Raw genomic sequence first — 21,019 nt, forward strand, 5'->3', positions numbered from 1 at the left:
TGAGGATGCTGCGGTCGCGGGCCCGGGAGCCGGAGGCGGGCAGGCGCGCGATGTCCTGTCCTGTCCTGTCCTGTGCGCTTCGCCCCCTGACGCCGGGGTGGGACCCGCGGTTCTCACCCGGCCCGCGAGGTCCTCTCCAGGGTGCCGCTGGCGGCGAACCCCGATCCCCAGATGAACCCAGAGGTTTCATATAGGGATCCACAAAGTCATCCAGATGGCTGCAGGCTTTCCCGGGGCGCTGCGACCAAAGAATTGCCCTTTTATTTTTCCTCACTCAAACCCCCCCCCCAAACCGAGTGGAAAGTAAGAGGGTGCTGGAGAGCCAGCCCCTGCCTTAGACTGGTTGGACGAGACCCTCCTGCCTCCAGCCCCTTTCCTCCCTCACGAAGTTCCTTCCCACTGCTCCTTCCTTTCCTTGTACTCCCTTATCAACTTGTGAAGGTGCGCATGTATCCTGCACCTTTTCTGAGATCACTTGTTAGGTTGCATCCATTTAATTAATTTTCCTGAAGTTGGGCATCCTTGTCCTGCCAAGTCAATTTTATCCTGTAGCATTCAGATGATACAACCGATGAATTTTAGAAAAGCATAATTACAGAAAGAGCCTTTCTTATCAGAGGTATCTTTCACAGAAACAAATGTTTCTGCCATAAACACTCCATGGAGCTCTCTAACTGCCCATTTAGGGTTTGTTTTGTTTCTTTTTCTGGTCATTTGACCCAGGAAGACCTGTACAGTGTCATTCTGTAGACTATACAGTACTATCAGAAGATGATGCTGCAGAAGTGAATTGTTGGGTTGTTCTTTTTTCCTCCCTCCCTCCCTGGACTGTGGCTCCTTTGAACGACTGTAGTTATTCCACAACAGAAGGAGCTTTGTGTGTGGACAAATACAAAATAATATGGTTACATAAAATGCTTAGTTTGGTGTGAACAAAGAAAGGCAAATATTTAGTTTGTGGTAATGTGCGCATGCCCCATTCCATTGGATTTTTCACAGCTGTCGTTTAGTAAAAGAAAATAGTCAAAGTTAGAAATATATTTCTTGTATTCCTGCAAAGTTGTTTGTGGTGCAGGAAATTAGTGTCTTGTTTATACGACTGCCCTTCATTCTGGCCTTCATGCCATGCCCACTGAAGCTAACTGAAAGACTTCACTGGGCTTTGGATTGCAGATTAATTCTGGGATTTGTTCCATGGATAGTCAGTTCATTTCTTCAGTTCTGTTGTTGGGAGTTATGCATGTAAAGCTCTCGGATGATGAAACAATGGCCCACTTCGTTTTCAGTCCAGGCTCTTCTTAAAAGGGTAGGATATATGTAGTCATAGGTTTGCTTTGAAAGTTTTTGTTTTGTTTTGTTTGGGTTTTTTTGTGTATTTTTTTCAATAAAAATTGGTGGAGGCTCTGCAATACCTTTTGGAGTGCTTAAGAAAGACATTCTGAATTTCCTGCATCCAAACAAGTTTTGGTTGCCTGTGTGCCATGTTCATGTTAAAGAAGCTGTTCTTTAATAAGAATATGTAGAGCTTTTAAATACAAGTATTTTGCTAAAATATACTTCAGTTTTATTGAAACTGGCAGAAAGTTACCACTTTTCCCTACCTAGGTCTAACAGTGCTTTTGATTGGAATTGTTTATCACTGAACCAGTCTAACCATAAAAGGCAAATCAATATGATTTTATATTGGTTTCAGTTTTGAAATGCATTGTCAGCTTCTACACTGAAGGTTGAGATCTATGACATTATGCATATATATATCTTCTACAGGCAAACAGCTGCACCGGTTCCGGTATTCGAGGATGGCTAAAGACTTCCGCTACTACTTCCAGCATCCGTGGTCTCGCTTAGTTGTGGCTTACCTGGTGATCTTCTTTAACTTTTTAATATTTGCTGAAGATCCGGTGTCTCACAGTCAAACGGAAGCCAATGTTATTGTTGTTGGAAACTGCTTTTCATTTGTATCAAATAAATACCCTGAAGGAGGTGGCTGGAGATTCTTAAAAGTGTTTCTATGGCTACTTGCCATTCTCACGGGACTGATAGCTGGGAAATTCTTGTTCCATCAGCGTTTGTTTGGTAAGTTTTCTAATTCACTAGATGACTTACTGTTAATGCTAGCACTTTATGGCTTTTTCTTTTACAAATTTTTAACTCGTGCAATAAAAACTGGCTATAATAACAATAATGCCGTACAGAATGAAAGAAGCCATATCACAGAGTACCTCCATGTGGAAATTAATGTCTGCTTATGCTAGGGTCTTGCTAAGGCCTTGAACTGAACATGATGTAAAAAGGGATTGGATATTTATATGGGTATCAAGATTATCCTGAGCTGTCATAATGAATAACTCCAAATTTTGGAAGGGATATTCAGCCTTGTGTCAGGGCTTAAACTGCATTTGAAGTATTAGAAACAAGGATGAGCCTTGCCTAGGGTGGGATGTCGGGAGACAGGTTAGTCCACCTGTGCCTGCCACAGAATTCTTACACCTTCCCCGGAGCACGTGGTGTTGGCCGCTCTTCGAGACAGGATACAGGACAAACTAGACCTAATTGTGTGATGCAATGGTAATTCCTCTGTTGCGTGTTAACGGAACTAAAGTGGGGATTGTTAGTAAAGCACCTTCCCATAAAGTGACTGATTAATCATTTTCTTTTTCCTTTCATATTAATTTGGGTTAACCTGTATTAAGAGAAAAAGAAGATAAGTGTCAGATAGCTTTTTAATCTGGAAAATGTAAAGACATTCATCTAGGAACAAAGAATGTGGTCCATAATTATAGTATGGTGGATTCTGTCCTGAATAACGGTATGTCTGAAAAAAAGCTTTGAGGTCACGGTGGATGATCAGCTGAGCATAAGATCAGATTTTGATGCTGTGGCCTAAAGGGCTTAAGCAGTTGGTTCCTTAAACAGCAGAATCTCGAGTAGGGGTGGAGAGGTTATATTACCTCTGTGTTGAGTGCTGATCAGACTACTGAGGGAATACAGTTTTCACTTCTGCTATCCCCAATTAAATAAAAGAAGTTAGAGAATTGGAGACAGGTCAGGGAAGAGCTGTAAGAATGATTAAAAGACTGGAGAATATACCTTATTGTGGGAGGCTCAAAGAACTCTGTCTGTTTTGCTTTTCAAAGTGAAGGTTAAAAGGTTACTTGATCATTCTGGAAGAAGTTGTGTGTGTGGAGGGGAAATAATTGGATAATGGCCTTTTCAAACTAGCAGACTAATATGTTGCAGTGCTGGGACACAGAATTTAGCCATATTTAGTTTAAAATACTGTGCACATGTTTAACAAGAGTCATTAGCCATTGGGATAACCTGTTAACTGGTGCATTGCATTCTCCATCTTTGGCAATTTTTAAATCAAGTTAGGTCATTATTCTAAAATATGTTCTTGTCCTGACAAGAATTAATTCAAGGAAGTCTTATGGTCAGACTTACACAGGAGGTCCCTTCAGCCTTATAACCTATGAATCACTATTCAGTAAACACGGTATCTAAATATAGACTATTTACAAAGACTGATCTGTGCATCCGTGTATAAGTGGTGTATTGTGTATTTTATACAGCAGTACTGTAGTGTGATCAGAGAGAAGGCGAACTCCAAAGGTTATGTCTATGCAGCGGAGAAAAGTCTGATTGTTTGAGTGGACTGCATACCCAAGATAGCTTTAATCTAGCTAGCATGGCTGACAGCAATAATGAAGACAAGTTGGCATGGATTTCAATACAGGTAAACAACCCAAGTATATACACAGGATTCCCAAAGGGCTTGTCCTGTCCACATTGAAACCTGTGTGTTGCCAGGTCTTTACTAATCTTGTAATCCATGCTGGCAACATTAAAATGAGAGTGGATGTGCCTACTTATACTACAGATGCACTTTTATTTTGCAGTGTATATATATCCTAAGTAAGCAGCAGAACTGGAGAATGATCTGCTACTCAGTTCTTTGCTTTATTAAGTTCTTCCTGCAATACGTCCTGGTGTTGCAGTTTCAAGAACTGATTTTAGTTTACTGTAAATTACAAGTAGGATGCATTATAGCCTGTCACTCTTCATTTCATTTTTTCTTTGTCTGTTGTCTCTCATTTCTATTATCATTCTATCCTCCTTTCTTTTTTATTCTTGGTTTCATTGCGGGGGAGGAGGGGGAGGTTCCTGTTGTTTACCTTATTCCTTCTTTTCTGCCTAGTTCCATTTCCTAGAGACCTGGAGTTAGTTACTCCCTGCAGCCTGTTCATAGCTTCCTGCAGAAGGGAAACTAGGCAACACAAGTTAATTTCACAGTATAAAATCTTGGCTCAAAATCAGGCTGCAAAGCGAAGTTGAGAGAGTTTAGTCAGTTTCTATATGCAGTTCAGCTCAGTTTAGATGGAAGGGATTGAGAGAGATTTTCTTTCCTTTTTTCCTCTGTTCCTCCCATATCCTCTATTAGTGAATTTGCCCATTGTTTGTGATGGGAGAGTTAGAATAAGTGAATCCTAGTATGTGCCCCAATTTGACACCTAGTTGTTAAACAACTACTGTTACCTTGAGTTATAGAAGTAAGAGACTAGGTTGAAACATGCTAGGCTGCTACATAAAGAGAGAGTGGCAGGCCTGGGAGCCAACTCTAGACTATATTTTCCTGAATTAATGAAGAAATAAGGGCATGGCGTTTTCCCCACTCAGTGTATTCTTATTAAAGTCTGTGAAATAGTACTAGCAAGTTCATATCTTGATTGTAATAGTTTCCTTTGAAATACTGTATTTTTTATTCTAAGTAATAGACAGTGAAGCCATTGAGCATAGTAAGTTCTGTAACGTCTTTCTTATATCTTCTGCTGACTTAAAAGGAAAGCATATGATAACCTGTGTAAGGAGTACAATAAATAAATACAATTACCACCCCTACCCCCTTCAGTGAAATGGATACTTCTATATTTATAAAAAAAATGTCTCCAGTGGGTAGAGGCATTATCTAGGAGTTCTTATCTTTATTGTGTTCAGTAAGAATAAATGGAATTTCAGAAGTGCCTTTTGGCTGTTCACTATTATATTCTTCACGAATAATCTCGGAGTACCTTTTATATTTGGTTAATTCTAGCATTCTTTTATGCTTTTAATTCTACGTTTGACATTGCAAGTTCATAGATGAATAAGAAAATACAGAAGAGGGAAGAATAGAGAGATGTACCTGCCATTCTTTGTTGCATTTTAAAAGATAATTACTTTAGATTTGCGGGGGGGAAGGGAAATAGAATTTGATTTAAACTCGCTCTAGGGATAGCCTCAAGCAGACTGATTTTTCTTTTATTTGCCCTGATAAAAGAAAAAATAACTTATGAACTGACCCCTATTAAATTAAATTGTATATCTGAAAATCACGCTCAAAGTTCTAAATGCTGACTCAGAAATAATCGTGAATCAGCTCTTCTGCATGTACCACATTGCTGTGCATTTTTTTCAGATGATACCCCAAAGCAGTCAGTGAAGTGGAAAAGTTACCTCTTATTCAAATTGGGTTCCACACGTTATCAGCTCACATCCCTGCATTTTTGTATCTTATAGAGTCCATTTTTAAAACTTAACTCAGGCCAAAATTCTTTTGATTTCAGAGGCATTGATTGGGCCTAAAATGTAGTGTTTGGTATAATGTGTGGTAGAACAACCTTATGTAAACCAGAACCAACATAAGCATTTAGATACGTCTTCCATTTTTGTAGTTTCTACCAGTTTAAGAAAGAGCCCCTGTACTTAAAATGGCAAATATTTCTTAAAAACATAATATCCAAAAAGTGGAAAATATATTTTGGCTGGGGTTCTTAGTTATAATTCTCACTTCATGCATGCTCGTTAAATACATCAGCATTTGAAAAAGCAGTGGTTCTCAACCTTTTTTAAAATCAAGGCACCTGTTGTTAGATTCAAGGCACCTCTCAACATGCCAGCTCTTAGTTTTCACTCATTTTTGACTATGGAAAAATAATAGAACTCAGAAAGAACTGCAAAGAACTCAGAATGTTTTTAATGCTATCGATTCCTCTTTGATCATGTTTGCACATGTACAAGTGCAAACATTATGTGGCACCATGTGGCACCCTTGAAATGATCTCAAGGCAACCCAGGGTGCCTAGACACCTTGGCTGAGAATCACTGGTTTAAAGATATACTCCTAAAATAACACGCTTACCCACATGTACCACATGCATTTTTTTGTAGTTAGTCATCCAGAACCATAAAAGATTAAAAGATTGAATAAAATTTGGTTATTATGGCTTAACAGCTAACAAATATGCCTGCATTTTTACAGATTTTAGTTACTCTCTGTCCATTGTTTTTGGAAAGGAATAATTGAATATTTTAGTGGTAAATTGTTGTCATATACATGACCTTATAGGTAACTAGGGTCAGGTATTTCTGTTTAAACGGGAGACACAGTTAGTGGAGACAAACAAATACTGAGATTTTATTGAATCTGCAACATGGAGGCCTAAAATATACAATTTTTTAGGTTTAATTTAAGTCTGTGACCACTGGAACAAATACCAAATCAAACTGAATCAAGATTTTTCTGTTGAAATTGCATTATTTTGTGGTCCTGGAAGGACAGTTACAGTTTTAAAAGGCACAGAAGTATGTTTAAGACTGATTGCCTGCTTGTTTTGTTGCCTGGGAAGACCTGACATTTTTTAAAGTGTCTTTATATCAAATTGTCTTAAAGTGTTGTACAAAATGTATAATCTGATTACTTTAACCACTCACTGAAATGTACCTGTCCCTGGGTGAAAGGGAATATCTTTTAAAGTATAATGTTAGAGTGCATAATAATTGAGGAAGTGAAGAATATTATATGCAGAGGGCTGTTACGCAGAAAAGAATTTAGCTAGGACGGCAAGATACTAAGTACGGAAAATGTAGCTAAATACAAAGAGAACTGATATTGGAATAAGCAGTGAATTTATTTGTTCCTGGTGAATGAATATTTTGAAATAACTAGATGCATGTTGTTATAAAAGTTGATAGACAAAGCATGTTAACATATAGTACAAAGCCATTTATCACTAAGTGGGAAGCAATGCCATCACAGTACTGTATTTTATTTGCATTGATGCCCCCTGTCAAATAGGAACTGTGATAATGAGTAGGTGAAAGTTCTTCTCTTTAGTAGCCCTTTCTGCATGAATTTCAACAACAGTGATTGAGTGAATGTCATTGAAGATATTCAAGGTCATTCTTGACTGCTTCATGGCCTACTTGCCCTTTCAGTGTTGTCACTTGAATATTCTAGATTAAACAAAATATGTTTGGTCCTCCAAAATATATGACAAAGGACTAATCTAGAAATTAACTAAAATAATTTTCCTTTCCATCCCCCTTTCCATAAGAGAATTTGACTGAGGGTTTTCAAAAGCCATCCATTGGGGAAAAAAATAAATAAAAACATGTAACCAGCCACACAAGTGTAATCTTACTGGATTCCAGTTTGGGCCTACAGCCAGAAATCAGCTTTGGTTTAAAAATAATTTCCATTCACTATGGAGGAAACAAATGTTCTTCTAAATATAAATGAAAAACAAGAACATTTTCTAATAATTTCTTCCTTTTCATTTAGAAACCTAACATCTTACTTTCCACTCCTCTTCCTCCTCCCCTTCCCCTGCAACAGATTTACCAGCCGGACACTGCTTTCCACGCTGCGGGGCTGCATATCAGAATCGGATCATAGTTTCATAGTTTTGTAGTTGGTAGGGTAGGAAGGGACCTGAGCAGATCATCACGTCCGACCCCCTGCCATGGCAGGAAAAAGTACTGGGGTCAAATGACCCCAGCCAGGTGTTCGTCTAACCTCCTCTTAAAGACCCCCAGGGTAGGAGCGAGCACCACTTCACTTGGAAATTGGTTCCAGGTCCTAGCTGCCCTGACTGTGAAGTAGCGCCTCCTGATGTCAGTATCGGCTGATATGGCCCATTACAAATTGTCTGTTGGTATCAGCTCAAAAATCTCTATCAGTGCACCCCTATTTTTAGCAGTTCTGACTATGAATAGGTTCTTATATTTCCCTTGTCATTGTAGTATTTGAGTCCTTTTTAGTAGTGTATTAAGCAGTCTGCCTCTGTCTATTATGTGTGGTTTGCCATCTTTCCTATCCTGTCCTGACCTGCAAATTATGTGGGTAGTATAGGGTGGTGGTGCTCAACCTACAGTCTGTGGGCCAAATCTAGCTTGTAAGGCCATGTCATTTGTCCTGTTGGACATTCCATGGGTCTGAAAATTTGGTGGCAGGGAGCAGCGGCAGTGTTAATTGCTATTTTCCTATAATCAGATTTCCAGACCCAGGGGAGCCTGTAGACTGAATGACATGGCCCTATGCACTAGATCATACTGATGCGCAGGGTTGCTCTGTAGCCATATCTGGCGCACAGGGTTGGGTGGGTGCATAGCTAGTTGTATCAGGCAAGGTTGGGTAGACACATGACGAGATCTGATCGGTGTGATTAGACGGGCTTGGTCAGGTGCACGGCTGGATCTGGCACACTGGTGCACAGGACTGGGTCTGTGCACTAAATTATACCTGTGGACTGAATCTGTGCTCCGATCCTATGCCAGATCTGGCTCAAGGACTGGCCCCTCGCCACTCATTTGGCCCGTAGGTCCAGAAGGTTGAACACCAGCAGTATAGGGTGTTGTTTTTGTAAAGATTTTCTTAAATATTTTTTAGCTGATTATGTTCTGTGCATTAGTATAAGAAAAGGCAAAGTGAGAGAAGCACATCTTTTACTTGGAGCAAAAGGTTCTGAGGTTTGCAGTGGTTCATATTTTTTCTGGGAGCTATTTTTTAGGTGCAGGTAGTGTTGTACTGTCTTCTTCAGGGCTCTGTAGAGATAATAGTCTTGGGCAGAGGATCAGTAGTAGACACCTGGTATCTGGTTTCTTACATGTGCTTTGCTGTTTAGAGATTTCTTTCCATTTTGGACTGTGATAGGTAAAGCAGTGGGTTGTGTTTTTGGATGATTGGAGTGGAAGAAAGGTTTGCAAATGCCTTAGGCCTGCTGAAGACCTTGTGGTACTTTATTGTGAGGAACCAGAGCAAGCTGTTTCTGGAGCACTGGTGGATGTGCAGGAAACTTGGTGGCACAACAATGGAAAAAATGTCGATGACAGTAATACTAGCTAGGGTTGAGCCCAAGAAAAGGAGATTGCCAGTGCATTAGACTAGACAATTTTTTCCTTGAAATAAGTAATTGTTGTTCATGATGACTGTGCTGCCCTTACCTACTATGGCAGAAAGGAAGGGAGACAGAATTTACTGTTTTAGTAGTGTATAAGTTATAAAATGTCCTTCTGACTTAAAGTTGGCTGGAGGAGCAGGGCTGAGAGGTAGAGCCTTTGTGGGGAGGCTGTTCTCCTGGTGGCGATTCCTGTCCTGAGAGGGGCTAGGAACAGTCACAGCATCTTTTTTTTTATTTCTTATTCTCATATATTTTAAGAGAGAATAGTGCTTGTTTCCTGCCAGGAAAAGGAAGGAGAGAATAACAGGAAAGTGGACCTCAACTTTTTGAGGGCTATCACACTTCCCTCATGCTTCTGCTATTTTGTCCCTGTGGGCTTCAGGGCAACTGTAATTTGGACTCTAAGTATAAAATAAATGTTATGCTAACTTTATAATCTTTAGTAATAGATAATAATCCCATGATACTTTTTACAAGCAAAGTACTGTCAGTCTAAATTACCTATGTAGCTTGATTTAGATATAGTATCCCTCTTAACTTGGTTTTCTAGGGTGATATCAATGCTGTTGTCACACATCTGTGTTCTGCTCCAAATAAGGTTGCACTTTGGTGCTAAGTAGAAGGATTCTCTACTGCCAAGCTACAAAGTATTCACAATAGACAGGTGCAATATAAGCACCCCACTAGAACAGAATTTTACATTGTGGAGTTGCACCTGTTCAAACCAAATTGGAATGGAATTCCACAGGGGTAAATTTTTACCAAATCTACAAGGCACCGGTAAATCAGACTCCCCATTTGAAAGCACTTTGAATTGCATTCTTGTGCTATTTTTATAGCTCGTTGTTAAAGGTCTGAAAATGGAGCTTTAAAATGCGGGAGATGATGAATAGCTTTATCTGTAAGCTGCCAACAAATGCTTCTTTAAAAAAAAAAAAATTAAAGCCACTGCAATGCATAAACCAAGCAAAAATTGGGTAAAAATAGTTGGCTTTCACTGACCTTTGCAACCTACAGCCACAACTTCATATCCTTTGTGTTATCCTACTCACATGTATAACTCACAATATACATGCTTTGTAACTTTTGCTCTATAGACAACCTATTTTGCCAGATGCCGTGAATAGATTTTTGAGCTATTTCTCCTTAACCCCAGAGTTTTCAGAAAGCTGAAGCAGGCTGTGCCATTCTAATAGGCTAAACAGTTTTGAGCATCTAAACCAGTGAATCTTTCAGCCTTTCTCCCAATCATCCTTGTTTCTCCAGACACTCTCCCAGATCCAATAGTGGACAAGGATCACTGCACCTGACGACCTGAATAATTGCTCAGAGCAACTGTTGTGGCAGCACTATATTTACTTGAATATAAAATATCCCTGAATATAACCTGACTCCTCCAATAATTAGATTCTGTATATGGAAAACTTATAAATTTGTTATAATTTTCCAGATATAGAATCAAACTATTGGAGATTTGCCATGAATTTGCCCTCCTCGCACTGCTATATCAGAGAAAATTAAATCTGGGAAGATCAGATAGTTCTCTCCCCCCACCCCACAGCTTCTTTCCCTGCAGCTCCTTCTACCGGCTTTTGGTGTCAGACCCTGTTCTACCTGAGCACATGGAAATGATGGGCAAATTCGAAAACACTGACTTTGAAATAAATGTGCCTGTAGTAATTTTGTTGTTCTAGAATGTATACATTTTACTTTCTTTGAAACTGTTGACAGTTTTAGCACAGGTACTCCATAAACAGTTTTAAGCAGCACTTTTGTACCTATTTATATGTAGTACAAACTTTTTTCTTTCTTTTCTTTTCTTTTTGCAAAAATATTTCTGTCCGTCTTGTCTGTCCCTCTATATCTCTGTCTTGTAACCAATATGGTTCACTTAACAGTCCAAGCCACACATTTTTAGTTATGCTATTCTCATTCCTGTTACAATAACCATACCGCACATCCATGCTTCTGCATGCCCATGCATCCTCATGCCTGTCACCATCACCTTTAACTGTTGCAATCATGCAATGGACCGCCTCTGTGCGACCCTTCCTTCCTTCCCCCTCCTCTGTTCCCCTCCCAATTCCCTACCTATTTTCCCAGTCCTTTCATTTGTTGTTGTAGTCATCATCACAGTTCCTACTGTATGCAACCATAATTCTGGAAAATAAATCTTTTATTCTTTATTCTGCATTTCAGAAACAAGGTGTGTATTATATTCTGGGTTGTGCTGTATGTGAAAAAATACAATAATTTTGAAGCATCTCACTTGCATCTTCCTAACAATTATAGTCTTCCTTTTTTCAGGAACTCAGTTTAGATACGACTGGTTTAACGGGACACTTTTCAATACCCTATCAGCTTACCCTGTCAGCTGGCTGTGAAAATGTCCTGTCAGGCAACTATTACCTCAATTGGAGCAGTTGCTGAAATGCAGATTCTCATAGTAAATTCTTAGTATATCTGATTCCATAAAATCAAAGTCACCTTTAGGATTAATCTTAAATTTCTTCCTAAGGTAGTTTCAGACTTTTACCTAAATCAGTCCATCTTTCATTTCCTCCCCTGAAATCTCATTCCACTACAGGTGATACAAAGCTTCCTACTCTAGATGTGGCAAGGGCTTTATCTTTTTATTTAGACAAGTAGAAATTGTTTCAATCTTCTCTTAAGCTTCTTATCCCCTATATGGATAGTCTCCATTCACCCAGAAGTTGTCTAAATAGGTTTCTGATGATAATCCGGGTAATATAGCCACATCTGAAATATGGAGACCTGCTACTTGCAATTTTGTTAATAAATTTCTCTCCTGCTGTTCTATGATATAGGATTCCAGATTCGATGCCAATTCTGATATGGTCCATCTCTCAGTAACTTTTTAAGCAGGTCCCTTTTTCGCATCCTCAGGAATGAGATAACTGCCACGACTGAAAAGCATCATTCCTTTTATCAATAACCATAAGTGATATCTTTGTATTATTATATTAGATGTAATTTTGTCAGCTTTATTGTATTGTTTTAGCAAAACCGCTGCTGCTGCTGCTGCTGCTTTTTAGTAATCTAGGAAAATAACTGTGTAGATAATTACCTGTAGAAGAAAGCAGTTACCTTTCCTGCAAGAATTGTGGTTCTTTGAGATGCGTTTCCCACAATGTTTCCACAGTCCATTTTCCATCTCAGTTAATTAGAATCATATTCATTTGGAATTCTTATTTGTGAAGAAACTGAGTGGTGATTCAGGATATGGTAGACACTGGGGTACGTGGGGTGCAAGTATGGTTCTAACAAAGGCTGTTGCTTAAAGTTATCTTGCATGCATGGAATGCATGTCTACATGTACAGGAGCACGTAGAAAGTGCATGTATAAAGAAACTTAAAGAACAACTGTACTTACTGGGCAAGAAAAACTTATTTTAGGGGAAAAAAAAGAATGAGTACAAGTAGTGATCTTCAAGTAGAAGAGCACCTTCTAGCTGTACCAAGTGACTATGACGAGTCAAATGATGAGTTACAGTTCTTTCAAAAGTTAAGCTAAAATGTTATATTTAAGTACCCTAAAGCAAAATGAGAAAAGTAATTATTCTTTTTCTTGAATTATGTGCATTTTATATGGATAGTTCAAACCTGATTAGTGCTAAGAATGCAGTCAATGACACTGGACAATTTTGTAGACATTTATGTTCAAAGACTTTAAATTCAAAAGAAACTTAGATTTTGAACGTAAAACTTTTTGTATGCAAAAAATCTGGGCAAATGGAGATAAGCGCTACCATAGATGTATAGTGTATTACATAAATTATTTTGCCAAGAAAGGGACCACAGAAGGGCAAAGATGCTAATATAAGACCTGTTCTTAATGAAGCAAAGGGAGAAGCTATCATTCTAGTTTGTCTTTTTCTCTTAGGGTAATGGTTATACGAGTAGCTTCCTGAGATGTAAAAGGGGCCAGAGCTTTACTTTGCTTTATGGTAAATAACTTTGTGCATACCTTAACCCTGTGAGAGATAAAGGTTAACCTATCATGACTTAGCTCTAAATTAAATGCTTTCTTTCTTACTGTAAGCTTTTGATATAGGGCCAGATCCACAAGGGAGCTAGGCTGATCATAATCAGTTAGTCTATAAGACACAACTCTATCCTGCTTTCTATGTGACTTCAGACTAACATGGTTAACTACCTCTTTCTGATTCACTTAAGTCAACGATCTGGCCTTTTATCTTGCATCTCTGGTTATGGTGATTTGTCGCTACTCTCTTTTCACAGAAACTTTCTTTGCAGCCTGTAGAAGTTCCCTTCATTTCGTTGAATATCTCACTGATCAGAAAAACAAAATTTTTCTTCTCCCATTCCTAAGCTGGGATCCAGCTTTTGTCCTCTACTCCTCCTCCACTGCCCTGAGCCACATCACTCCCTTCTCCCCAATCTGGGTCTTCTTTTGACTCTGCCCCTCCCTGGGGCCGTTTTAGCTTCACGGAGAAAAGACTCTGGAAGCTCGGCTTCCGGTGAGATCTCCCATCCCTCGCCGGCTCCTGTCTGCTCTTGGGCAGCATCGGGACCATCTTCTTCTTCTTCTCTTCATCACACCTTCTAAGATGCATATTCTCTTAATAAGACCTAAGACCTAGTGCCTGACAGGTCTTTAGTCATAATACAGGTGTACACATTTTCCTGGTACGTCACAAGCTGAATTTTTTCATTACAATTTTTAAAATTTATCTCCATCTGACATGCGGCAAAAGTAGGAATTAACTCCCCCCTGCAAGTTTGGAGCCTTCCTTATCTGCTTGCTATGAATACTTGATTTTGTTTTCAAATAAAAACAAAACATACTAAGAAAATATTTTTTAAAAATTCAATATTTAAAACAATATTTCAAAAAAATTTGCCAGACTTTAAAAAAAATAAAGTCTGGTACAAAATTGGCTTGCATACCAATTTTTAGTTTAAAAGTCACAGGAGTTCCACTTGTTTCCAGCATGATACTCTAGTCTTCTGATAATTGGAGTTTACTCAATTTGCGGTTCCATGAATTTTGTGGAAACCACAAAATCCAGGATTGTCCATGGAAGCAACTTAAAAAAAAATACTGGCTCTCCAGGGGGGAGGGTTTGCCTGTATATGTATATATATTTCTTATTACCTAGATTATTCACTTTTTGCTTACACAGGCAGTCCCCAGACTTATGACAAAATTGGTTCTTGAGAACCACATCTTAAGTCAAAATGTTACAACTCAGAACTGATTTTTCCCATAGGAAACAATGTTATAAATGGGAGATTGGTTCCTGAACTAAGGCCCAATACCCTATTTTCACCAAAAATAACCTAGAATTTTGTACTCTGTCAATTATAGACGAGTAATATAGCTACATTAACGTACTTATATTGTAAATAGCAATCATTGATTTGGAAGGAGTTCTTTGAGGTGAATTGGCTGGACTTTTTGAAGGGATGTTGGCTGGAGTCTTCTCAGGAGTCTTGGCTGCAGGTTTTTCTAGAGTCTTGGACACTTCCTTTAAGAAAGCAGACAAGGAAGTTTGGACAGACGGGAGATGGATGACGCAGCGAACTTGTTTGCTGGTGTGACATGGCATCGGATCAAGCGTTGTAAAGTCAAAACTGACATCAGAAAGTTGAAACAGGGTGACAATTTATAAACGTTGTAAGTGTGAAACGTTGTAACTCGAAACATTGTAAGTTGAGGACTGCCTGTATTTATATCAAGCTGCATTTAGATGGCAACTTGAATTTAATTAAACACATAAAACCAGCACTTCATACTTATTAAACAAAACTGTAAGTTTTGGATACAGAAACTTTTTTTCTTATCGAAACATGGTGCACATTTACAACTAACTGATATTTTAAACGCTAGTTTTAAATGTTATAGTATTAGAAGTAAGAACTGTGGTTAGTGAATTAAACCAATTATTTCAGGGCACCCTAGGGAAATCTTCTAATGTCATTTGAGCTCAAGTTCCTCCTTGCCTTATTCTCTTTACCAAGGCTGTTTTGATTTTTTTTAACCCCTTTTCAAGTTTTTAGAACTCATAAATCTCATTTTCCCCCTTTTTCACAAACTGGATGAGAAAAACAAACTGTCCTACTTTTTAAACTCCCAATTGATTTCTCAGCTTTGAATTAACCCATTCAAATGAAGAAAATGTTCTTTATGCACCTGAAGAAGAGTCTACTGCTGGTAAATCTGGTTTAGCACTTTAACAAACTCTGGTTCCAGGTGCTTTGCTAGAGACTTCTATTAGCTCAGTGGGGTGACTTTCTTTAAAACAGCATCAGAAAACATATATTGCTTGAATGGTTCACCTGAAACCCTGAGATTTATTATGGTTGGCATGCTTGATGGGTGATTAGTAGGTTACTAGTAGTTTTCTAGAATACTGATTACTCTTCAGTAATTAGGCACCTATCATGGTACCTTGTGTTAAGAATACTGGCAAGAAAATGAGGTTTGAGAAAGTGTTTGATCCATCTGCTTCCTTACTGCCTGCAATATAACTTTGCTGTTGGGTATTTCTTGCTTTAATGTTTCTTGAAGTTCTTCCTAAATTTCAACAGCAGCTGCAGTACATCAGCAAGCTTTCTGTAGTTTATCCAAGGCTCTGGAAAAATATTTTAGTGTATTTGGCATATCTTTTGCATTTTTATTTAGTCCAGTGTTGACTACTCTAGCTGTGATACTTCCATCAGTTTTGTCATGATTTTCTTCACAGATGGTCATCTGAATAGGCCAGTTCTCAATAAATAGCTCAAAGCAGTCAACCACTGAATTTAATTGTACATCTTGGGGGAAAGTTAGCTTGGATCCCCCAGTTCTCAGTGATGCTGAAGCAGATTGGTTTTTACAGAAGTATTTTGCTATTTCAACATTTTCCTTTGTTCCTGGAATACGTAAATCTTTGGCTGAAAGATGCGTCAAGTGAGCACTGCACCATATGTTATGTTTCAGGGTTGCTTCATTATCTTTTTCTAAGTTTCTCCTCATCTTTGCTACATTCACAGCATTAGGTTCTAACACCTGGGATGACTTTGCTGATCCTTTGCATCCAGCGGTATAGATCCTGCATCCTGGGCAGGGTCAAGCCCCTAAGACAAGGGTGGGCAAAGTCTGGCCCATGGTCCTGATCGAGCCTGCAGCAGACTCCATTTCCCAGCAGCCCCTACCCATGTTGCTGTGGCCGGTTTCCATGGAGACCCCAGGAATGGCAGGGCAGTTACAGTGTGGGGCCAGGGTTTCCATGGAGACTGGCCACAGCAGTGCTTTCAGGGCGTGCCTCTGGGTGGGGAGCTGCTCCAGGGCCAGGATCTTGTGCCAGTGACAGCATGGTCCGGAGCTGGGCCAGAGCTGTGATCCTACTCTCATACTCCCTGTGCAGGGGTGTGCAGGCAGTAGATTGTGGTTTTACCTTAGCTCCAGCCACAAGATCCCAGCCCTGGCACCAGAGCAGCTCCCCACCCAGCCACATGCCTCACCAGCACTGCTGGGGCCAGTCTCCATGGAAACTCTGGTCCCAGGCTGTCACTGCCCCACTGTTCCTGGTGTCTTCATGGAAACTGGCTGCAGCAACATGGGCAGGGGCTATTGGGAAATGGAGTCTGGCTACCAGCTGCATCTGCCATTTTGCCCACCTCTATCCTAAGACATGAAATATTGTGCCAGATTTTTAAAGCAAAATTAGATGTATTCTTATTCTTATAGAAAAGTAAATCAGCCTTTAAGTCCAGAATTTTTAGCAGGAGCTTATTGACTTAACTTACTATTTTATAATAAATGTATACCTTAGCCTATGCTGTATCATTGTAAAATGAAATTTGAATTTAGTTTATTTTTTAAAATGAAAACTTCATTTTAATGTACATTAAAATGATTTAAACTTTTAAAAATCCAAGTTTTTTATTTTTTAAAATTGATTTTTATCCTCCCTTATCATTTTCTATCTTAATTTTTTGTCTCTGCCCTCTTATGGTACATTTCATGAATTATCACATTTCAATAATGTCTTTTGGATGGGTTTTCATGATGTCCTGTTGAAAAGTTGTAAAAGGCTTTACCTGGGACTAAGGCCTTTCTCTTTTCTAGCAAAAAGTGCTCTATAAAAATGTATTCAAAGATGCTGTCAGGTTAGATGAGTTGGAAGCACTGATTCCTATTCTTTTGATATCCTCCATGAATTCAGGGTAAAGAACATACTCTAAAGCAGTGGTCTCCAACCTTTTTAGGTCAGAGATCACTTTTGGAATTTAAAGGGAACTCAAGATCTAGCCGCCACCCTAGCAGGTAAGTCTGTGGGGAGGGGAAGGAAGATCAAAGAAGGGTTGTGGTGGGGAGGGTGGGGAAGATCTATGCCCCAGCCCTAGCTGCCACTCACTCCCTCACTGCTGGGGCCTTGATCTGCGCCCCTCCCCCCAAACAGGGGGAAGGAGCCATGAGCGGCTCGTCTGGGGGGCACAGGGAGTGGGGGCATGCAGCCTGGGAGGGCACGGGGTCACATGCCCCTGGTTCTGCCTGCGGGGCGGGATGGGCTTTGGGCTGGGTGGCACCATGCTGTTCCTGGCCAGGCTGTACTCAGGCCAGGCAGCAGTGGAGGCGCTGGCAGTGAGGCCACGGAAGAGGGCCATAGGTCCCACAAACCCTGCTCCCAATGCTGCAGCTGCCTGCTGGCCCAGTGGGAACAGTGTGGCACAGCCTTCCAGCCTGCAGCTGCAACCTGCTCTCCCCCATGCCCACCAGCCCCTGGTCCCCATGTCCTCGGGGGGGAGGGGGGGGAGGAGGGGTTTGCTGGGCTGTTCCCACGGCCTAGCCCACGCTGCACTTGGGGTGGGCAGCTGGAGCTCTGGGAGTGGGGTGTGGGAGGGCTGCGGCCCCCTTCCATGGCCTTGCTTATAGCACCACTGCCGCCGCCTGGCCCGAGCACAGCCCGGCCAAGAGCAACCCAGCAGGGACATTCCGCATCCCGTACCATCCTGCCCCACAGGCAGATTTGGGGGCACGTGCCCCCCATGCCTCCCGGCTGCGTGCTCCCCCTCCCTATGCCCCCTGGATGAGCTGCTTGCGACTCCGTCCCCCACCCTGCACCAACTGTGCAGGGCCTGCCCCTGTTCCAGCCCTGCTACCTACCTTGGAACTGCAGTTCTTGGTGCTGCCCCATTTTGGGGGGGGAGGGGGTACATGCCCCCCACCATCTGTGCGTGGCAGAAGTGACTCCTGCTGTGGGCTGGCCTTTGTGTCCCAAGCCCTGCTGCATGTGCCTGCTGGGTCTCCACCCCTTCCCTCCCCCACTGACTGACCTGCTGGGCTGGGGAGGCATGCACACACATGCACGCATATGCCTAGCCCCTCCCCAGCCCAGGATTGACCTCAAGAGACTCCGGGATCCACCAGTAGATATCAATTTATTGGTTGGTGACCACTGCTTTAAAGAAAGGACTCCCTGGAATACAGTGAGAAAAAAGAGATTATAGGCCTGACCACTGGAGGTAATGAAGACAGTGATATGGCATGTCTACAGTTGTCTTTAAACGTTTTCTTACCTTTTATTCTTGTATGTAGAAGTGGGTATATTTAGAGGGTGAGTTTTGGGGAGGCTTGAGGTATTAATGAAAGCAAGGCTTTGCCTTCAGAATTTTGCTACCACCAGAAAGTCACTTAAGTGAAAGACAAACAGTATACAAGAGTATATAAAATACATATTTTGGAATAGGTTCCATTTGCCTTGTTTGGATTTTCCCTGTCATCAGCTTAGCTGACAAAATCCTTTTCTTCCTTTTTCTTTAAAGTTGCAGTGTAAAGGGGGTTACTGATTGCTGTAATTTATGTTAGCTGGATAAGGTTACCATGAGTTCATATGCAAGCTAAGAACCGATAGGGACAGCTGCATTCTTTCTCCTTCTATGTCTGATGCACCCTGTCCTATGTCTGATATACTCTTTACAACATGTTGAGGGCATGGTGTTTGGCATAGAAACCAGATGTCTTGGCTTTGTGCTTGCTGAGCACTTCCCACTCTGCAGGCATTCTGCCCTACATAGCCTTGGTCATATTCTGCTTTTTACCACTACCTGAGCAGAGTAAAGAAGGTAGTTCAGAGGACAAGAATTTATTCCAATATGTTTCCAGAAATAAACACAGTGAATGATTTTAAGAAAATCCATAGATTCAGATACTTAAAAGCTGCCTGTCAAACTAATATAAATAACACATTCATAAATTGTGAACAATTTGTGGTAGTTTAAAAAAAAAAGAATGGCCATTTTCAGTGAGTAGAAGGTTTGAACTGACTAATTTCACAAACTATGTTGTAGAGTAATATTAACTTAGTATTGAGAGAAAAGAATTACAGCACTGACCTCCAGAGGTAAATGATGGCATTGCACTGGTAACTTTCCCCCCTCCCTCACAAGGCAGAAATAATTGTTTGTGAAGAGTCTGGATTCTAGTAAACTCAGAAGGAAGAGACCTAGTTTTTATTAATTGCTGTTAAAAATGTCACTATAAATTACTAATTACTGCTCCTGTAGTAGACTTAAAATGAAATATGCTGAGTAATGGAAAGAAGGACGATTTTGAATTAGTTTGAAAATGAGAATTTTAAATATATTGTACTACTAGCAGTGGATACAATAAGGTTTCTTAGAAATGTTAAACCTTTAACACACAAAATCCACCAAAGTGTATAACCACAGTTATTTTATGTATCTTCTAACCAATACAATTATGTATACATTGAAGATATCCAGAGAGGGAAGACATTTATAAACTAATTTTGTATGATGGGCAGTGTAGCCACTTTTACGGATCTCATCATTTTGCACTTCTACAAATCACACAATTGTATTTTTCAGTTGCCAAAGCAAGTTTTTCAGCTGTTTGCTTGTTTTTGAAAATTGTTCACATCATTACAAGAAATCGCTACCTATATTACTCAGATTTCCTTTGAAGTGCATCAGCACAAATTGTGCCTACCTAACGTAACAATATCAGTAAGCACAAAACCTACAATTACAATGACATTAAAGTCTAATGAAAGTTGCAAAAGGAAAGGACTATGTAGTTAAGCCTGTCTGCTTGCTATAACTATACTATTAATTCTTCCCATAATGCCTAGGTATTACAGTTTCTTAACACTGCCGTAGCTAAGTATTATATTTAGATAACAGTGGAAAAAGCTGAAAGCAAAGACACAGGTATTACAACTACAGCGATTCTTTTTCAACCAGAGTGCCATGGTCGCTGTGAGATCTTTTTTAAGGGTGCCTTGGGGTACTGCACAGTATTAGCACTGTTAGATGTGTAAACACCCACACGTGATTTACGAGCTAAACCCAGAGATTTCAAATAGTAATCCTCAGTGTCAAAAAGATTCTGCTCTGTTGTGATCTTTCTGAGCTCTTTGCAATAGAAGACTTGCACTGTTATTGTATTATTTTTTGTAGTAAAAACTGAGTATAAGCTTAAGAGCTAGCATTTGCTGAGGCACGCCTTGGGTCTGAAATAGTTGAGAACCACTGAGCTAGAGCCTTTCATACTTCCTAAATTCAGTCCTTAGAACTTTACCATGAGTTCATATGCAAGTGTCACTCACACTTTGCACAGCTCAGGGGAGGGATCAAAATTTCTTATACTGTCAAATTATTTATTCACTGGCCACTATGGAGTTGCATTTGGTAATGACCACTGTCTGGCTATCCTGGACTAAATGTACCACTGGTCTGATCCAGAATGACAATTTCTGTGTTCTTTTATAATCTATATTTGAAGAAATATGTATTTGATGCTCTTTCCC

The 21,019-nt window shown here is 40.2% G+C and overlaps 1 protein-coding gene across 3 annotated transcripts in view; it reads left to right on the forward strand.

The window, feature by feature from the left end:
• TMEM117 (transmembrane protein 117) overlaps nucleotides 1-21,019 on the forward strand; it is a 432,755-nt gene that overhangs the window by 41,528 nt on the left and 370,208 nt on the right. For 2 of the 3 annotated variants that reach the window (XM_025208464.1, XM_006015946.3), the window contains exon 2: nucleotides 1,768-2,076. In XM_025208464.1, the coding sequence (XP_025064249.1) occupies nucleotides 1,800-2,076 (277 nt within the window). In that variant the 5' untranslated portion in view covers nucleotides 1,768-1,799. Of the gene's footprint in view, nucleotides 1-1,195; nucleotides 1,307-1,767; nucleotides 2,077-21,019 lie in introns of those variants that run through there. The other variant, XM_025208458.1, reaches the window with a different exon arrangement.

This window comes from Alligator sinensis, unplaced genomic scaffold (assembly GCF_000455745.1).
Source record: "Alligator sinensis unplaced genomic scaffold, ASM45574v1 scaffold147_1, whole genome shotgun sequence".
NCBI classification, from domain to species: Eukaryota; Metazoa; Chordata; order Crocodylia; family Alligatoridae; genus Alligator; species Alligator sinensis.